Below are 21662 nucleotides of genomic sequence, written 5' to 3'. Positions count from 1 at the left end.
AGCATGCAGTTTTAGATTACCTGTTCATTAAATGACCAATTACCTCAATAAATGCACATATTAGTGGATCAAAACATAGAAATAATATAATGATAATTTATTTTGCATACAGATTAAAAACATTAGTTCCATTCAAATATGCAGTCAGGAAGCAGTAACAGTTACATACTTACAACTGTATGCCTGCCTTCTGTTTTACCACAGATTCACCACTTATGTAGCACAGTCTTTATTATTATTGCCATATTTTAGCAATATACCATAATTCAAATCAAAATTATACATAAAATGTTGATATGAAATTCACTATACACTGATTATGACTGGACTATTACTGAGAGGATGTTGTCATCCAGGTCGACTATCCATGTGTGACCCCATCTGAAAGGATCTTATATCCTCTCCAATGAATTCAGTCACTGTGGGAATGAGAAATTGTGGTAGAAATAATTTAATTGATGGATACAGTAAGTAAGACTCTAGTTAAAGGAATAGCTCACACAAAAAATTTAATTCTTAAGCAAATCTCACAATGAAAATCCATTTTCATAACACACATTGTAATGTTGAGATGCCTGAATACACTTGTAGCATTTAACAATTTTATTTGTTATTTCTTAGACAAAATAATTATATATATATTATTACATAATTATTTGATATTATTATACAACCAGTCAAAGGTTTGAGTCAGTAAGATTTTTTATGTTTTTGAAGAAGTCTCTCATGCGCACCAACGTTGCATTTGATCAAAAATACAGTAAAACTGTAATATACTAAATTATTATTATAATTTAAAATAACTTATTCTCTGATGAATATATATATATATATTTTATAAAAAGAAATGTAATTTTCTTTAAAAAAAATTTGAATCGATTTTAGTGTTTTATTTTTTTTATTTTGTTAGACAAACTAGTCCAGAATTTTAATATGAGCAATTTATTGGTTTTTGGCCATAACATGAAAATAATTATTGGCTTATCATTCAGAATTTTAATGTTGGTGCATCTCTAGTATGACATATACAGTCAATCATACCCACCTTCCTCTAGTGTGATATGCTGCATGGGTGTGGGGCCCGAGAAGTCCATGGGTCCCTCCAGCTTCAGATCAGGGCCTGTGTCTCTTTCAGAGGGACGCATCTGGTGCTCCCAGCTCTCATATTGGCCATACGGAGGTGGGCACAGGTCCTGATAGTGGCTAGTGTTTGACGGAGGCGAGGAGCACATCTCTTGGGGGCAAGGACAGTGTGGATATGGGGAGTGAGAGAGCGGAGGAAGGGGCGAGGTGGAGATCGGACTGCTTGCAGGGAATGGGCTCAGAGAGCAAGAGTGTGAGGGAGAAGGTGATGAGGAAAGATAGGGAGAGTCGAGCCACGGAGAGGGAGACGGGGAGGGGGAAAGAGGTTGTGAGGCTCTTGGGTACATGGGAGGAAGAAGCTCTGTGAAGCCCAGCTCCAGGCTCTCAAAGCTGGGATGCCTTTCCGTCAGGGCACCTTGACCTCCACCGTCCTCGGAAAGCTCTGGTTTGCGATAGTAGTCCTCCTGGTAGCCATGCGAGGAGTAAGAGTACTCATTGGGATATGGAGGCAGGTGGAAAGACATGCTTCTGTCATCTGTGGATAGGTCTGACCTCATGTCGACAGTGCTGCCGCTCCCCATGGGGCAAAGAGTCACCCCTTCCAGGGGCAAGATGGAGGGACGGGACAGCAGTGGATCTTCTTTAAACATGACTAGAAAATGGAAGATGCATGACTTAACATCACAGATGTACCATGACATGAAAATAATCATATTGTATACATTAAATATGAAATGTGACAAGATATATTACCTAACATAATTTGAAATAGAAATCTTGTGTAATATTATACATCTTTACTTTCACTTTTCATCAATTTAATATATCCTTAAAGAATAAAAAATAATTTATCAAAAGACACAAGAGAAAAAAAAATGGTAAAACTGCTCTTCTGTGATTATATTTGGAACATTTTATTGGAGATCAAAGCAGCATATAATGCTTGGGCTAAAAGTGCCTTTAAATTATGAAAGAGAATCTGTTCTTTATTACACACAACATGCAAAAGACATATTTTGCATTTCTTGTGAACAGCACAGATAAATACCATGTGAAGAGGGATTCTCCCACATAAAGCACAGCTAATCGCTGTCTGTGTAAGACTCACTGGGCAGATATTTAAAGCAGTGCGTGCTGCTCCTCTTCCTCTTCCCATTGGACACATACAGGCAGACAGATACTGGGCGATTCAGTGAAAGATCGTTATAGGCTGGCACTCGTACACACAGCAAATTCTGTACCATAAGAAAATACAGACATAATTAGTTCATTTATTTTCAATTTACACAGTGTAAATGAAAACAGTGAACGTTTTTATAGATACGGTTTATGGTTAATTTACATCATTGCTTTTGTCCCTGTCCACATGTGCCTCCTCCTCCCACTGGACTTTGCCATCTAGAAAAAATAAGTAATAAATACAACATACAACACTGATTCTGTGATATAATGTCAGCTCCTTCCTTTGCACTAAATTTTTCCAAAATTGTTTAATGTTTTTGAAAGAAGTCTCTTATGCTCACCAAGGCTGCATTTATTTGATAAACAAAATACAGTAAATACACACAAAACACTTTAATATTGTGAAATATTATACAATTTCTTGAAATGGCATTTTTCCACTTTAATATATTTTAAAATGTACAGTAATTTATTCACGTGATGGTAAAGGTGAATTTACTCCAGTCTTCAATGTCACATGATCCTTCAGAAATTATTCTAATATGCTGATTTTGCACTCAAGAAACATTTCTTAATATTATCAGTGTTGAAAACAGATGCACTACTTAATTTTTGTGAAAATCATAATTTTATTTTTTACAGACTCCTTGAAGAATAGAAAGTTCAAAAGAACAACGTTTCTGGTATTGTGCATTAATGTAGGCCTACTACAATACCTGATTCTCTCTCCATAAAGAAAACTCTGGAGTTGGGTAGAAAGTTGGTCCCACCTAGAAGTAGTTCCTCGCCTCCCTCTGTTGAACAGGAAGTAAGACTGATAGACTCCACTACAGGAAGCTCCTGTGCAGAGCGCTGTGCTGCAGGCAGAAATTTAAGCTTAAGTTTAAGTGAAGATCACAAGTGTATAGGATAAAAATAAAACAAATTACACATGGGAGCTGCAGTTAAACAGGCATAATTGTGATTTGCAAACACTCACAGCATTCAATGGGTAAAGAGGCCACCTGCAGGGCTAAGACTCGTCCTGGAGGGACGATGGGTGGAGACAGAGGAAGGTGTGTGCGGAACACCAAACGCACTCGAGTGTTCTTTCTCCCTACATCTGTCTCTCCTTTCCGGAGTTCAATGTCAGAGTTCCTCAGCTTTAGAATACCTGCACAGTCAATGCTGAGAGGGAGACACAGGAATTCATGTATGATCACTTACTGAAGTGTCTATGCCATACAATCAGGGCTCAGGAGTCTTACAGGGCAGTCATGTTGTTCTCTGGGTTGAGTGGGATGTCCAGAAGTTTAGTACCAGCCTGGATGCTCTCCTGACTAGCTGTGCCTACCATCTTCCCTGTTACTCTGTGTGGAGAGAAGTGTTTCTCGTGTGAAGCCACGGATGTACCAAAAACACTTTTGTTTAATACCTTGAAATGTCATGCAAGAGTTTTACCTGTGTATTTGATAAAAAGGATGAGGACGTATTGATCTGTCATCGGCAGTTCCTACAAACACCTGTAAGGAGAGCGGCTGCCTTTCAGTGTAACCCACCAGCTGGACAACAGAGAGAAAAGAGCAAAAAATGAACATCAATTCAATCAGTTAAAGAAATGATTTTACTTTAAGTAATTTCAGTGTTTTCTCATTTATCTTTTTAAACAGTGGCTGTTTCCAAATATGTGAAAGTCTGCAGAGATCATGCTTTTTCTACTGATTTATTTATTTGACTTTTTCATTTATTGTTTATTTTACTACAGAACAACAAACAATCTAAAATTCAAATTCAGAAATACAAGTAATACAGCAAATTTTGTGCTATAACTAGTAAAGATGAAGAGATGATCAATTCACGTGGCACTTGAACTGAGGCACTACAGCGATCGGTCATGACACATTAACGGGCCACAAAACGGTATTTATTGTTTGAATTTCTTACAAAATGACAAAATTTGAAAGCTGAGACTTTGTTTCATAACAAAAGTAACTTGCTCTATCTTGTCCGTTCGGCACGTTGTAAGTTTTTTCTTTGCTCCGCAATGTATTTTCCACTGTGTGAGAACATGAGAGCGCCATGGCTTGTCAGACATAGCAACAGTAACTAAAGGGGGCAGGTCTTTTTGAAGGGTCAATTATGAAGTTATAGCACCTACTGTACAGGACTGTACATTATAGCTTATGAGTGTCACCTTCACTACTGGATGGCCTCCAGGTGATGCCTTTACTGCTCCTCGACTTCCTTCAGTTTCATAATGAGCGCGATGGTGTGGTCTGGGCTGTACCTCTATGCGCAGTTCATACTGGTCAAACTGTGAAGGCAGTGGCCAGTCAAGTGGCGGCAGTGCATTAGATCTGGAGCAGGATTAAGGAAGCAGAGACAATGTAAGGTAAGAGGTCAAAGATCAATATTATTCAGATTTCTATCATAATCTAAAACTAAAATAGTTTAGTATGCAAAACAGCATGCTTCATTCCATGATTAGTGTTTCAAACTGTAGTATGCTACATTTTTATCATATAATCTCAGAATAATGCTTGTTTATTTCAGAAAATCGTGTGTGTGTATCATCTTGGAAATTTTTATAATCCATTTATATAAATACAAATACACACACACACACACACACACACACACATACAGTGAAAAAAAATAATTGATCCCCTGCTGATTTTTGTATGTTTGCCCACAGACAAAGAAATGATCAGTCTATAATTTTAATGCTAGGTTTATTTTAACAGTGAGGCCATGGTGGAGAGTTTGGAATCTGATTGATTGATTGCTTCTGTGGACAGGTTGTCTTTTATGCAGGTAACAAACTGAGATTAGGACCACTCCCTCCCGTGCTCCTAATCTCAGCTCCTTACCTGTATAAATGACACCTGGGAGACAGAAATCTTGCTTGAAATACTTATTTCTCATTAAAATGCAAATCAATTTATAACTTTTTTTAAATGCGTTTTTCTGGATTTTTTGTTTTTATTCTGTCTCTCACTGATCAAATAAACCTACCATTAAAATTATAGACTGATTTTTTCTTTGTCAGTGGGCAAACGTAGAATATCAGCAGGGGATCAAATAATTTTTGTCCCCCACTGCATGCATGCATGCATATATATATATATATATATATATATATATATATATATATATATATATATATATATATATATATATATATATATGTATGTGTGTGTGTGTGTGTGTGTGTGTGTAAAGCTTACATATATTTAAAGTTTAAATTTACTTTAATTAATTAAATATGTAATGTTATAATCTAGTCATACTGCTGAAATTTTTGCATTCTTTTGCGCATACTATTTTCATGCTGTTTTAATTGTTAGGCATTATTCAGTGCATCATTTACATTATGAAATAAGAAGTTGTGTGCAAACCTAAAGAGAGGACTGTGAGCGCTGGCCCTGGTTCTGCCCCAGCCCAGAGCAGGAGGCACAGACAGGTAGTCCATCCCTATTGTGGGGGGCTCCCTTCTCAGCTGAGAAACCTCTGGGAGGGGGCAGGGAGAGGTCTGAATGGGTGTCAGCTCTGGTTCGATGTCTCTTGATGACATCTGGATTGTGCACACCGATAAACACAACAAGATGGCAATATGACAGAATATGAATGAATTCTTCATTTAGGGATACAAACTCATTATGGGTGAAAAAGGTGACAAAGACATGCCCCATAAATAAAATAAATACATAAATAAATATATATATCTCGTTATACCATTTTCTCAATCAAAGCAAGAACAGAACCCCCAAATTTTCATATACAAATCTAGGCGTCCTGAGACTCTAAATATCACACGTTCATAGCTAGCAATACTGGATATGAGTTCGAAGAGGGCGTAACAGATTTCCAATGTCTCAGAATGACTCTACATCCAGACACCATAGGTAGACGGCACCATTGCCTTTGTTGCCGGGAGAGGCATGCATCTTCTGGTAAAATACCCAACATACAGAGAGCAGGGTTCTTGTGTAGTGTTAGGCTAAAAATTTTATTAACAAATTGTACAATCTTTTCCCACAGTTCTTTAACCTTATCACATTCATACAACATATGAACCATACCAGTATCAGTATTACACCTCTAGTACAGGTCATCATCTCTTAAGTTAAGTCTAGCCATCCTTGCTTTTTCGTGAATACCATATCTCTTAGTTATAGATTAAATACAGATTAAACATCGTTTTCTCAATCAGCATAATAACATTTACTATAAGCAACTGTAAAGTCTAACCCAAAACTTCCAACATGTACCCAATGTCTAAAGCAAAAAAAAGGTAAAGTCTAAAGCAAAAAAAAGGTAAAAGTCAAACCAACAAATAGCAAAAGAAAAACTACAAGACATAACACCCTTCCCCCTCCAACCCTTCCCAATATTAGAAGGCTGCATCCCTTTAACCCACTGCTCCCAGTATGTTGACTTACTCCTCTTGTTAACTCTGTTAACGATTAATTCTCCTGTGGATGTCTCCCGATTTAGAAATTACACATGTATAACAATGAACTTAGAAAGCATAACTGAAATGAGTAGAGGATATTCAAAAGCATAACGTTATACAGTTCAGAATACACTCACTGTCATGACTTAACCATATAGCCTTTAGCAATAGGCCAGAGGAAGATGACAAATTCCTTGAATCACAAAAATATAGCGTAAGAGTACCTCAGATATATTCTGTCCAAGTTACCAGCAAACTGCAGGCAGACCAAACTAAAACTGAAACGGCCTGAAGGACTCCCAGAACCCAAGCAGATTGACATGAACATTCCTTCAATTGGTTGCGATAATCCTTATGTGATTGTTGTCTAAAAGTTACACAACTGAAAACCTCTTGACACTTATACTACAGCAAGGGTCACTTTTCCTTCTGAGCAAGCACCTGTTTCTCATAAAAGCAATTTGCGTCGTCCAGAGAAGCTTAATTATTTTTAACTTTACAGTTGTGCAGTAAAATTCACTTAAAAATTCACTTTTCATTCATGGAAATGACAAAAAAATGTGCCAAAAAGCCTTGTGAAAAACAAATAATTCTGAGATGACAATTTCACGAAATTACCATTATATCCAGTAGATGGTAGCAGAGGATCACTCAATTGCTTAGTTGCCATTTCCTCTCCCTAGTTTTTAGGACTAGATTTTCAATTTATTATAAAATGATGACTATAACAAATTTGTGTACTGTACTGTACTAAAGTAGTATAGCAAGTACAATTAAATAATAATACATTAAATATTTTGCAGTATTTTTAGATTTAATTTAAAAACTAAAATTTTTTGCCTTAAAAAGGACTCATCAAAAAAAGTGTTTTAACTGTAGAAGCTGCTAAATATATTCGGCCAACACAGACTTGTTGCTGTTGTAGTTTTGTTACTCTGAATTTACTCTGCATCACTTAATGCACAGCTCTATTTTTGACATCGGTTTGTCAGATAGATCATTCCACCCAGGGCAGTTATCACTGTCAATCATAGCAATGACTGACGGAACAATTTAGCGGATTCACTCACGAATGTCACTCTTGAAACAGTATACATAGACGTTCGGTCCTTGACTTAGACAAACAAAACTTTCCTTCAAATTGTCAATGGATTATGTAGAGATTCTAGAGAAAAAGAGCAACTGACCGAGCTTACACGAAAACTCCTGATAAATCAATGACTAACTACACAATCAATCTCTTATTTATACCGTGTGTATGCGTTTTTGCTCTCTCTGATTATATTAGGTAGATCTGCAAGCATGTAGAACTCTGTAAACTCTGATTCTTCTGATTAACCTACAGAAAACACCTCTGACTGGCCATTGCTTTCAACAGAGATGCCTGTGGTTGGCTATAATACTCAACGCCAAAAACACTTTCTCACTGGATCTACACAAATCTCATAGGTGACCCATTTTGATCTCAAAAAGGTGAGTTTTCACCAAAAGGTAAGAAGTTTGCATCTATGTCCATTTGATTACCAAGAATGGACCATCAGTGAGTTTAACTGCCATATTTCAAAAGGATCACCTGTTCCAGAGAGGTCTTCCTAGTCTTCTGTGGGATGTTGAGCTCACAGCTCGCTGGAGCCTGAGACTGAGCCGAGGTTTCTCCCGTGTCCGGGAGGGAGGAGAGATCCTCGGAGTAGCTGCTTCTGCGGGAGGTGCTAGGGGAGCCCAGTGGGGAGTTCCTGCGCTTTTTGCCCCCAGGAGACGTAGGGCGTGAGGAGGGCGATAGGCAGAAGTGGGCAGCAGCTTCACTGAGCTCGTCTTCCTCCACCAGGAGAGAATCACAGCTGGAAGCTGGACTCAGCCATCCACGAGATGAGGAACTGGAAGCAGGGCTGGGGCTGGGACTGAGGGAACCTGCCCCTGTCATGACATCACGGTAAGAGTCCAGCAGGGGCAGGTATAGACGTTCCCTGTCCCAGCCACCCCCGCCGTCCCAGTAACTTCCCCCTGCTGGACCTGAGTCATCTTCAGGGGAGATAGTGGTGATCTGGATGCTGGGGCACTCAAGCACTCTAGACTCTGATACCTGGAACAGAAAAAGAAGAGGGTGTGATATCACTAGGTGCATTTACATGGAGCATTGCAATCGGTTTAAAAGTCCAATCCGAATGAAAATGCTCCATGTAAACACCTCAATCGGAATAAAAATGCTCAAACCAAATGAAATTGTAATCAGTTTGAGAGGGGTGGGATAAACCTTTCTACAAACCAAACAAAATTTAAATTCTGCCATATATAAACGCGCTAAACCGATTACTTTGCTGCATTCTGGAATTTGGGGACACCGACACTACAGTAGAGACTGGAAAATAGTGGAGGTAGAACTGAAAATTTTAATTATACAGTTAAAAAAAACACATTAGAATGGAGAAAGCTTGCTGTGCAATGAACTGCCATATCTGCTCTCATGACTGGAGTGGAAAACGGATCTGAAATGAAGCGCAATTTTCAGCTTGGAAACAACAGTATAGCTCAATGAAAATAAACAACTTGATTAAATTTTGACATTTATTTATTTATTACAGATTCATAATTTCCAATCTGCTTGAATTTCAGTGCTCACACCATGAATGTACGATTAAACGCTTGGAAATGTTATTTGTGATACAGCTCATTGCAATCACTCTCCGTTTTCATAAATCAACGCTCCTTTAAGTTCAGCAACTCTTGGTAAGAAATTATTTATTTGTTCTATTTAAGTACAGTAAAACTTTTTAGTATCACAATACAATTCATTTCAGAGCTGCATTACAGAGGGTCGTACTGTTATTTTATCCCTCAATGCTTTAACATTAAGAAATTATGGCTATATGATGAGTGTTGATCAACTGGCTGAGATCAAGCTATATTGTGTTTATTATTTTATCTGATAGATATATATGTGCAACATAGTTATTAGAAACTGCAATAGAGAAATCAATCTGGTTCTGTGTGTGGTACGATAGAAGATAGCTGTATAATTCCTATGAATGTGTATGTGTTCTGGCCACATGACTGAGCGCTCGAATGAACACAAGGGATTCAAATATTAGTCTGTTTATTCTAAGCGCAAGCAGCTATTAAAAATATTAACACAAAACGCAGGCGTTTTTTCCTCTGGTGATTTGTAGGCTATTTGTTGTCCTTCAGATTAGATGACGTCTCATGTAAATAGTCCACCGAATCTTTTAATCGGAATGACAAAAAAGCGTACGTTTCCTGGCTACTGTGGGCTAAAAAAGAAAATAATTGTGAAATGACTGAACTATTACAGCAGCACTGCAACACAACTAACGAATCTAAAGCATGACTGAAACATGCAGCAGTGTTTTTAAGAATTAAAAATTCTTGTCAGACAGTTCTTTTTACTGAATCAAAAAAAAGAAAAAAAGCAGCACAACCAGTGTAATCTGAATGCTGATGATATGACTCTTATGAATTTTTATTAAATCAAACATATAAATCTTACAACTACCTGTACATTTTTTATCAGTATAGTTACTGACTGGTGATTCATATGCAGTTTTAATTATTTTTCTACTATTATAGAATTTATTAATATTTTTAATTAGCTTTTATTTTTAATTCTAATTTTAGTTTAAGTTTGAATCATTCTGTTATATGCTTTTGTCATTTTCATTAGTTTCAATTTTTCTATAAAATTATTTAGCTTTTTTATTTATTTATTTATTTTTTAAGTTTAGGTACTTCCTCTAATGTTTATATTTTTTTATTTCAGCTTTATTTAAATTAATGTGAACGTAAACGTTTTAATTTTAGTTAACAATACTGTTCATTGGACAATGTGTAGTGTAATATTAGTTAAATATCAGACTTTTAGACAGAAGGTTATATAGAATTGAGAATATTAACTTGCTCACATGCCATTATGCCATTTTTTATTTTATTAATAAATATTCAAGTTTCAGATTTATTCCAGGAATACATGGCCTCTCGGCCCATAGTTACACAAAATCATAATAACATGGCAGATAATCTTTTCTTCATTCCATGGTATATATACAATGCCAATCTCCATGCATACCCCGAATCACAAACATAAATATTCATGATTACGGGATTGCATTTATGCTGTCTCTAAAACGTGAGCATCAATAAAAAAGTCACACATCTTTAGCAAGAACTGTTTTAAATGTACTCATTATTTTAATAAATAAAAAATAATAACTAAAAAACTAAATCAAGAACTAAAAGAACTGGAATTGTTCTGAGGGATCAAAAGAAAGACTGGAATTTTTTAATGATTCAACACTCTATTCGAGACCCTGTTTACTTCTGTATTTTTGAGTGAAACAAGACATTCAAAGAGAAAGGACTCTATCTTATCCTTCACAATGAGATTACAAAGACAATCATGTTTTTCTTTGGAATAATTTACAGATTTACTATATAGCCAAAAACACGTATTAAATAAAATATGGTCGTTTTGGTTTGATTTTGGTTGACTTTAAATGCTACAGGGTACTTAAATTTAATTGAACTCTAACATTTATTTGCAGCCCTATTGTGCCAAAACAAAATATGCACAACAGCTCATGGCAACCGATTCTGTTCACAATAAACATTACTGGGCAACAAAAATGAACTCCTGAAATTAAAACCAGACCTCTGGATTTATCTCACCATAATTAATCACAATGTGTAGCATGATCTTTGTATCAGGATGTTCTAGAAATCAACAATTTAAGCAAATGTGCCTCCCACCTGTATTGATCTTGCTGGCAGACTCTCATAAGTCCCAATGAACTCCCTGACTAATGCCCGTCTGGGGGGTGGGGAATGCATCCCAGCCCTGTGACCGGCTGACGGTGGGATACCCACGGGTTGGCCAGCCAGTGCGGAAGTCAAGTGGGTATCTGTGACAAAAAAAAAAAAAAAAAGATTACTGTACATGGCAAATCACAAGCTTTCCAATCTGTAAGCATATGCATATGGAATAAACAATTGCTGAAACATGAGACACCAGGCCTCTCATTGGAAAATCATAACAAACACAGGGAAGCCTTTGTGGAGACGTCATTTATTATTTCCACAAGTACACACAGACTTGTTTACCTCCGAAAACATCCACACGGTTTTCCAAATGGGGTGATTTCTGAAATCTCAATTCTCAAATCTACAATCAGCCACACCAAAACATTAGCATAGCAATGACAGTTTCCACAAAAACGCTAGGTTCTGTAGTTAATGTTTCTACAAAAACTCTAAACACATTAACAAAATTACAGTAACTTTATTAAAGGTTTATTCTTATTTGATTAACTTTTTTCATGAGGATTTTTGAGCTCATGCATTTGCTTCACATCCCTTCTTGCTCTAATACCAAATATACACATTTTAATAAAAAACATAATTCTGAATATTATCATTTTAATTACAATAATATCTGAACCCAACATATATTCATAAAACATAATTAATGTTGTTAATTATTAATTTAATTAAAACAGAAAGTTAATAAATTTCTTACAATGGGTTAATACATTTCTTAAAAAACAAAATTTGGCTGATAGAATATTCGAGATATTATAAAAGCTACTTTAAAATCAGCGTTTCACGGGAAAAGCCATGTTTGCAGTCACCGCTCTATTGTTGTGGTAAAGGAGCAAGGTATATGTTTAAAGGGCAATTCTAAAGTAGTTCAGGACCTACATATTAAGTTTGTTGATATGATAAAGGGCACAAGTAAGTAAATAATTAAGTATGGCAACACTTAAGAACATAGTAAACATCTGAAGAAGCACTTGTCATAAAAGGCAGCAAAGTGATGCAGTGTGGACAGAAACCTGAAGTGCATGTTTCTACAACTTCACACCAAAATGAAGGCGGAGGTTGGGTGTACAACAGAATGTGTGCCAGGAGGGGAAAACAGGGTAGAGAAAAGGAGGGAATATTGGAGGGAGGTATCCAAATGCATGCTCAGTAAACAGAAATTGAGGGTTCGGGTCCAGATGGCAGCTGTTAACTCTGCTCACACGCACAGATGATTAAAAACACATTGCACTGTGCTCCACACTTACCCATAAACACACGCACACTTCAGCGGATAAAACTTAGTTACATGGGCAGTGAGTCAGACTACATGAACATGTAAGCATTCTTTAGAGACATTAAAAATTGTGCCTATTTAGACATTCAAAGTCTCCTAAAATATGCACAGTGTACTGCCTATGGGCCAAAATACAAATAAGAAGGATGTCCAAGATGAGGTAAAAGTGAAATATTTTAAAAAGCAAGCTCAAAACACAAGATCAACTTCGTTGAATTCATATCAGTTTCATATATTTTTAAAAACATTTATACAAAAATCTAATAACTACAAAAATGCAAAATGGTGTAACTATCATCAGGCAAAAAATACTCAAATATTTTATTTCTACCTTGAATAAACTAGTGTCCACAACTTACTATTTTAATAATAATAATAAAAATTGACCCATGAATATAAAGATATCCTTAAGATTTCTCAGAAATCGTTCATTATTATTAAATGTGCATTATTAAATTAAAATGTGTGATTTTTAACTAAACTTAATGACCTGGATTGGATACACCATGAATGTGCTTTCTGTTTATGTTTTTTAGTCACGTGACAACAAAATGGCTTCAATTGCTGATTTGAAAGATAAGTTTTTTGTGTTAATAATATTTTAAAGCAAAATTGCTTAACTGCACACTTTAAAGAAGTATTAATAATGTGCCAAAATCTGCCAACTTAAAATTAGAAAAATATCAGAAATTAGCCTACTTTTAAACCAGAAACTTAAGTTGCTTTTTGTCTGAACCACATTTCTTTGTAATTATTTTGGAGAAGAAAAAACACGTTATTGTCACGTCGTTGACCCATTTACATTTCTTAGATACTTTTAATATATATTTATAATGTGCATATTCTGTAGGATTCTGATATAGTTAATGAAACGCTAATTATTTATCCAAAGCTACTTGTTATAAATACAGCGCCCTAAAGCAAACGGACTGACTGCTCGAGGGGACAACAGTGATCATTTATATGTTACGCTTCGCGGCTTTTAGACCCAGAACATCGGTTACCAGCCCAGACCTACGAGCACCATCCCAGTATGCATAGCTTCGCCACTCTTTCCACCTTCCCTCCGACCGCTCATACCGGCTGGCTCACGGTGCGTCTGGCCGCTGTCGGTGTCTTCTGGGCCGCAGCGGGTCTGTCGCGGCGGATCCTCCTCGAACACGAGCTTGAACTCGAACTCTCCCTCCTCCCATCCCGAGCCCGGCGCGGCCCCCATCTCTCACTCCGAGAAAAGTACGACCGAGACCGGCTACAGATATATCACTGACCCTCTCTCACGTCTCAACTTCGGCTCTGTTTAAAACTCATGGGAGTCATACAGCTTTTCCAGAATGTCACTTTGCACGATCCGCGTTCCTTCGTGCGCCTTCCTTTTATTACACTTAAGAATTAAAAGTTATCCTCAAGCTGAAGTAAGTTATCACATTTGCATGGATCATTTTCTTATCTCCGCATCGCTCTCGCAGTTTCTCAGCCTCTCATCTCTTTCTTGAACTTTTTTTCTTCCCAGTAGATTCGCTTGCGATTTCCGTGACAGTCGGTTATTATAACTTCATCTCACGAACTTCCATCGTTCACAACCGGCCATGTTCACAGCCTCAAGTCCCACATGCGTTCACGTTAAAAAAAACAAATATCCGTTGAATATACATCCATACCCTAACTCCTCCACCGCCATAGAACAAAAAAGTTATATCAAGTTCTTTTTCGTTCTTTACCCTTAATTGCCTTTGGGCGGGTTCTTCAGTACCGTTACTCTCTCCCTATTGGCTATCTGACCTGTCAATCAACAGACCCCCTCTTTCTTAGCTTTACATGCCCGCTTTTGCTGCAAAGTGTGTTGATTGGCCAGTGAGCACAACTACATATTTTAGAGTGAAGTATAACTTTATGATACCCACAAGAATCTATTCCAACACATTTTTTTAAAGCAGAAACACTTTCTCTTCTGTCCAATAGAAAATTCCCTGGACAGGCACCAGTGAAAGCCTTGTCTGGCAAACAGATTCTGAGAAAAACATATTTCATTCGTTTTCCACATGTTTAACACAGTGGCTATTTTTGTTTCAGACAAGACACTGATGCTGAAGGCTGATCCATCCGTGACGCCATAACGACAGTCATTCCCTCTCTCTCTTCCCATCATACTTTCCTCACTTTGTCCCTCCCCTTCCTTCTCCCCCAACTCTTTATCCCAGTTCTCCCTTCTTTCCCTCCCCCTGTAAGATCTGTTTCTCATTATCCTCTGTAGTCTGCACTCTGTCTGAGACGGGAGATGAAAAACTTAAATAAACATGCTCTGTCTCTGCCTCTTTCTCCTGCTCTCTGCCAATTCTCACAATAATTATCTTTTGTCTTATTTTAAAGCTCATCTCGTGTTTGATGCTTGGAAGTGTGCTTTCCATGGCATCTGTTGCTTGATAAAGTTGATTCACAAAGCCATCCGACTGGCATTTATCTGTGCTGGAATTACATTCCCATTTAATTTAGAGATGTGAATAGCCATAATTCTGGAAGAGAATAGAACACATAAAGAATATGAACCTTTTTGACATTGGATCTTATGGTCTTAAGAACAGGGCTTGATTATGAGGCGGCACATTTCATCAAGTTATAAAAATATCAGAGTTTTGCATGAGCTTCTCATCAGCAGCAATCTGTGCTGTCTTTATATACGCTAGACCAAAAGCACATTTATGGGAGAATGTTGTCATCCTGTGGACAACAAAGATAGCTAGTATGTTTAGTTCCCACACAGCCTCCAACCGCGTCACAATGACATGCAAATCTGAGTTACTTTAAACTTCATGCAAAGCAATGATTAAGCTTCTCACTTTGGTGCTCCAGTGAACCCAGTCATGAGAGTTTGGAGAAGCTTGTGTTACTCATGGGAAACAGGTCACTGAATAATGACCCAGAGGTCAGAAATAAGGAAGTGGTTTTTCTCGCTAAGTTTTCTTCTCCCTCTCTCTTCCATATATAAGTAGTTTCCCATTAGGAGCATGGTTAGAATGTGTAATATTTTTAATACTGGACACTGATAGACAATGTTTTCACAGCAATGCCATGTAAGAATTATTCTGCATTTCCCAAAGAAGTGGACAGTTTTTAAGGTATGAAGAACATTTTAACCTTATAAAGCCTACACTCATTTCTAAAGCCTCTTAGTATCATGATTAATGCTTGTTGTACACAATCTTTAACATGCCTTCTGTCGCGATTGATAGTTCATGCATTTTTAGAAAGTAAAAGGCCTTTTAGTAAAATTCTAAAAATATCCTACACGTCTTTTTGCTGTGAAATCTTTACTGATTTTTGTGAAGAAACAGTAAGAAGAACTTTTATATTGTTAGTAACATTTCATTATATATGTATCTTATTTTTCTTGTTAAAATGTGAGAATCAAATTATTCATCGAGCATATTTTGAGGAACATTTATTTGTACCTCTCAGTAATAATTGTATTGCATGTTTGGATCTTTTAGCCCCCACAAATAAAACTACAGAACTTTGATCACAAAACTAAGCGTTTAAAAATAATCTACTAAAACATATTATTGGGACATATAGAGGCCTCTGAATAAAAAGTGATTTTTTCACTTAAGCTTCATATTCATCTACATGAGCAATACAATTTTGATGTATCAAATATGACATTTAACAAAAATATGCAAAAGTAAACATTTTTAAACCATTTTTCTGACTATTATTTCATATTTCAATCTTTGCAGAGTTAATAATTTAAAGAAAATTTTTAAAGCGATGGAACATGGATGGAGCCTGTCATGAATCAGGTCCATGGACTTCCATTTGCTCGCCACCAGAGGTCACCCGCTCACCACATGGACTCTTGTACTACATTACTGTTGCACATTGCTTGTGTACCTGGATTATCTCTCTGCCTAGCCCCTTTGGATATTGTTCACCTATTGATGACCCACGCATGCTTTTGGTATACTCTTGTGTCTTGCCCTCAACATGTTTGTCTACTGATGTTTGATCCTGCCTGTGTTTTATCACATTTCTAATAAAGTCTGCAAATGCCTCACGTCTCGTCGGCTCCATTACAGGAGCCATAATGGCAATAAAAAAATATATATTTTAAGCGTGTAAAGCTGCTGAAAGTGCCATATAACACAATTTCTTGGATGAACCTGACTCTTGTGTCTGCCCTTCTATTTAAAACTCTTCTGAGAACCAAGAGAATACAAATAAATGTGGCTTCAGAAGACGTGGAATAATGAAGATGAGTGGTATGAACCAGTTTTATGATACTTTTATCCTTAATTTAAGAGCCTAACAGTACCCATACTGAAAAAAAAAAAAAGACATTCTTCAAAGTTTCTCCTGCTGTGTTCCACAGAGGAAAGAAAGTCATTGTGGAACACGATGGTGAGTAAATGAATAGAATATTCAACTATTCCTTACATAAACACAAAAAGTTGTATAGTACTCTATGATAAAGATCAGATAAGTTGGTAAGAGCAGGTAGAAGAAACGTGGGTTGGTACAGAGCTGTAGAACTACACCTCACCCCGTATTCTCCTTGCATGCTGTAGCCTGCAGGTTTGAAAAAATAACCTACTTTCATTAATGGAAAAAGACATGGAGAAATTGGTGTGTTGAAATATTAGGGAGGAGGAAGGATGGGGGTGGAGTAAATATGAACATGAACATGAATCTAGTAGTTTAGTGACAGAAAGAAGTAGTTGGACATGTATTAGTGTGCTTGATTGCTTTAGTATATGCAATTGAGATTTTCTGTGAGATCGCAGAAAAACAAGAACTTACAAAATTTTAAGAAACTATTTTCAAGTTTATCTGAGACAGTGGAAAGAAAAAGAGAGAGCAACTCAGAGACGACACAACCTAACCAGCTCCATCTGGTCACTTCAGGGGGAACACAGTTCAGCCATTCGGATCTAATCAAGTGTATTGGTGAGTTACAAGAAACACTCCTTGATTTTGTTCTCTTTCATTATTTCCCAGTTGTCTAATTTTAATAAACCCATGCTTACAGAAATGCATGACAGTCTTTCCACTTATTTCTCATAATCAGCCCATCTTTTCATCTCCCACTCTCTGTGACCACTCTCTGTTTATGCAACTGTGTCCAGTTTCTCAATTTCAAACATCTTTGAGGCTCTGAGGTTGGAATTGTGTGTAATCAGGGATGACTTTTGTGACAGCATTGCAGACTGGACAATCTTATCTTCTTGCACTATACTGATTACAATACTGTTCACTATGGTTCAGTTTGCAACTACCATACTTATATGTGTTTATTTAAATTCCTTGCTTTATTTGTGTTCTTTTAACTTGACTTTAATGTTTAATCTTTAATATGGTCTTTTTCTTGACAATTGCTGTGATAAAATAAACCGATAGGGACCAATTCTCATTATTAATTAGTTGCTTATTAGCATGCCTATTATCAACATATTGGCTGTTTATTAGCACTTATAAAGTACAAATTCTGCATGACCATATTCTAGATCCCTAATCCTACCCAATACCTAAGCTTAACAACTACATTACTAACTATTTAAAAGCAGGAGTTCAGCGAGGCAAAAGTCCTAGTTAATGGTTTGTTAATGGCGAGAAATGGACTTTAAAATAAAGTGTGAATAATCTTAATTAAATTTGAAGTAAAATTAGTTTCTTTCCAGATGAAGGTGAGTGTGAGGATGTGATCAGTGATATTACAACAGCAGTGGCATTCCTAGTAGTTGAGCTCAAGATCACTCAGCAAGTTGTAGCACGTTTTTTTTTTTTGTTTCTTTTTTGTTTTTTCACTGATGGCAGATTACTGGTGAAATATTTACATGGTTGCTGAGAGCCCATCCTCGATACTGGCTCACACTTTATTTGCCTCTGAAGGAAATATTATAAAAGGAAAGTTCACTGTAAAAATGATTTTTCAAAGTTGTCATATTGGAGCATGTTTTACAAGAAAATTATATTTCAGTCTTCATTTCAGTATTTTGACAAAATTTCATGTTTAATTTAATGTGTTACTCATCGTTTCTTTGTAATTATTTGTGATCAGTTTCCCTATTTTTTTTTTTACTATCAATTTCCCTATTTTCTCTATTTACTTTCAGTGAAAAGTTAATCCTACAGCAGTTTTTGATTCAGTATATAAAAAAATGAACAAGTGACATGACTTTCCTACTGAAAAAATTCAATGAAATTAAATAATGAATTAATTTATTTTATCCATCCATCCATCCATTCGGGGTTAGGGATATAAAAGGGATATAAAAATAATTTTTACATCAGCTTCAAATAACGTTGCTTTCTGATTCCACCAGTTTTTCTGACGCCTTCCTGATGGAATCCAATAATGGGACCAGCTCCTCTGAGAACTTGACGAGCAGTAACAGCATTGTGAGTAACAATATCTCTGTAACCTTTGGGGCCCTCATCCTCAGCATCGTCTTCCTCCTGGGTGTTCCTGGCAACCTCTTCATTATCTGGAGCATCCTGGCACGTGCCCGTAAACGCTCCATCACTACCCTGCTCATCCTCAACCTGGCTTGTGCAGATGGTTGTCTGATGTGTCTGACGATTTTCTTTATAATATACCTAGCCAAACAGAACTGGATATTTGGAACTGTCATGTGCAAGCTGCTTTTTTACTTGTGCAATACAAACATGTATGCTTCTATTATGATCATTACGCTGATGAGTCTACACAGACTAGTGGCAGTGATGTGGCCCACATACTTGACTGCCTGCACTCGTAGACGGACAGTGTTACTTGTGCTCGGGGGCCTGTGGATTGTCGTATTTCTTTTGGCACTTCCTGCTTTAATATTCAGACAAACAGTGAAGCATTACAATGGGAAGGAACGCACTGTGTGTGCAACTCATCACGATTATCAACCGCACGTGAGTGTCTTTGCTCCACTAATACTTGAGAGTAACACTACTCACCATTATTATACTTCATACCTCTCATATCATACCACAGACTTGCCCTATAATCCAGCTTTAAAAAAAAAAAAAAAAACTATTTAGGTATTTTAAAATGTATATATTTTTTTATTAACCATTTCAATTCCAATTTCCTAAATGTAATTATTATTTTTATTAATAGCATATTGTTTTATTAAAGAATATACAGTTTTATCGCTTACACTTAATATATTGGCAGCCCCAGTTTCTGTTTTTAAAAATAAATACTTAAGTAATAATTATAGCTTATATAAGGGGACTTTGAATATCGTGTTGGACAACTGGGGGCCTTTAAGTCAAAAAGGCTGAGATCCACTAATATAAACACAATTGGCACCAACTTGTGTTCAGTTATCAATTATATTGAAAACGGCCTCAGAGGACTTCATTATTAATATTATTGTACTACAAGGATGTCCAATCTCAGTCCTGGAGGGCCACTGTCCTGCAGAGTTGAAACTCTGTCCTAAACTCTGCGGGACAGTGGCCATCCAGGAGCGGGATTGGACATCCCTGCTGTGCTATAATATTCAATAGTAGGCTATTACTACAACAATATAAACCCCTTTGGGAGATCAAACTGTTTATTTCTGATAATGAACAGCTGACTGTGCTTATCCCTTACACAATTCCATAATTCAGACATAATTGTCTTTTATGAACAGGTAGTAGTTCAATACACACTTGAAACAGTGGTGGGCTTCCTGGTGCCATGTGTGATCATAGTCAGCAGTTATGCGTGTATTCTTCGCCGCCTCAGACAGACCATGTTCAAGAGAATGATACGAAGTGAGAAACTTATTCAAGCCATTATTGTGACGTTCTGCATTTTTTGGCTTCCTTACCACTGTATTAATATAGTGCAAGTAAGTCGTTTTTATTTCAATCTCTCTTTGGTAATCTTTTTCCAAATCTTCCTAAGCAAAATGTATGAATTATTGTTTGTCTTCTGACCAGGTGGCAGCAGCTCTTACATCAGACAAATCACTCAAAGAGAAGTGAGTTAAAGATTTCAAAGCATTGTCCACAGATTTCACCACAGATGTCAACAGAACCAAAGTGACCATCTTCTCTGTCTATCCCCAGACTGGATAACATCTGGCAGCCCAGCCGTGCTGTTACATCCGCTCTGGCTTTTATCAGTAGTTGTGCCAATCCTGTCCTCTACGCCTTTGCTGGACGCTCCTACATCAAAGCTGATGGCCTGGCATTCATGGCCAGACTCTTTGAAGGCACAGTCCTGGACTATGGTGCACGAAGCCGTCAGAACAGAGATGTCATCAAGCTCTAAACCTCATTGGAGTGCAGACACAAAAATTAATATTGGACAATTGGATACTTTTGCATCAGTTTTTATATTGTGACTGACACTGTAGGAAATAAACAACAGGTCAACAATTTCCTCTAAAGGGAAAGCAGCCAAAAACCTAAGTGTTTTTAAATTGGATTTAACTCCATAAATTAGCTATATGCAGCATTTTCATTTTAAATCAGCCTTCAAGTTTATAAACTGCTGACACAGAATTACCCCCATTTAAAGACTGCATTGCTGTTGTACATTCATTGGAATAACCGTGCCAAATCTGCACTTATGTTCTGTGTATATATATAAAATCTTTGCATTACCACTTGTATAAAGTTGTAAGAAGACTGTGTAAATACTTAACATACCAGTGTATACACTTACAGGACTGGAATTAAGTCATTAGCAAATGATCACAGGTATTTTTAGGGTCACACTTTTGGAAGTGCACTCATGTGCAGGAATCAAACCTGTGGGCTCTCTTGTTGGAAATGTTTTAAACAATTCAATGTGTGCATAAGGCTAATAAAGTACTTTAATCAAACGAAAGGATTTAACACCAATCTCTTTTATAGCCAATTTTAAAAGGCATTGCT

The 21662-nt window shown here is 36.8% G+C and overlaps 2 protein-coding genes across 2 annotated transcripts; one reads left to right on the top strand and one right to left on the bottom strand.

Moving 5' to 3' along the window:
* Positions 1 to 77: 77 nt before the first annotated feature.
* Positions 78 to 14525, bottom strand: nfatc4 (nuclear factor of activated T cells 4). The gene is made up of 13 exons (XM_079436159.1): positions 13884 to 14525; positions 11459 to 11610; positions 8274 to 8780; positions 5643 to 5818; positions 4439 to 4601; positions 3706 to 3806; positions 3513 to 3614; positions 3245 to 3432; positions 2982 to 3122; positions 2426 to 2481; positions 2192 to 2318; positions 1046 to 1735; positions 78 to 419 (listed from the first exon to the last, which is right to left on the bottom strand). The coding sequence occupies exons 1-13, from the start codon at positions 14017 to 14019 to the stop codon at positions 349 to 351; spliced, it is 2610 nt and encodes an 869-aa protein (XP_079292285.1). The 5' UTR covers positions 14020 to 14525; the 3' UTR covers positions 78 to 348.
* A 2961-nt stretch (positions 14526 to 17486) lies between these two features.
* Positions 17487 to 21621, top strand: LOC306881856 (leukotriene B4 receptor 1-like). Its single transcript, XM_079436192.1, has 5 exons — positions 17487 to 17741; positions 19118 to 19697; positions 20429 to 20629; positions 20721 to 20761; positions 20850 to 21621. The coding sequence occupies exons 2-5, from the start codon at positions 19137 to 19139 to the stop codon at positions 21052 to 21054; spliced, it is 1008 nt and encodes a 335-aa protein (XP_079292318.1). The 5' UTR covers positions 17487 to 17741; positions 19118 to 19136; the 3' UTR covers positions 21055 to 21621.
* Positions 21622 to 21662: the final 41 nt, after the last annotated feature.

The sequence above is a fragment of the Barbus barbus genome (assembly GCF_936440315.1).
Source record: "Barbus barbus genome assembly, chromosome: 15".
Classification (NCBI taxonomy): Eukaryota; Metazoa; Chordata; class Actinopteri; order Cypriniformes; family Cyprinidae; genus Barbus; species Barbus barbus.
Note: the sequence above shows the minus strand (reverse complement) of the source record. Positions and strands in the feature narration are given on the sequence as shown.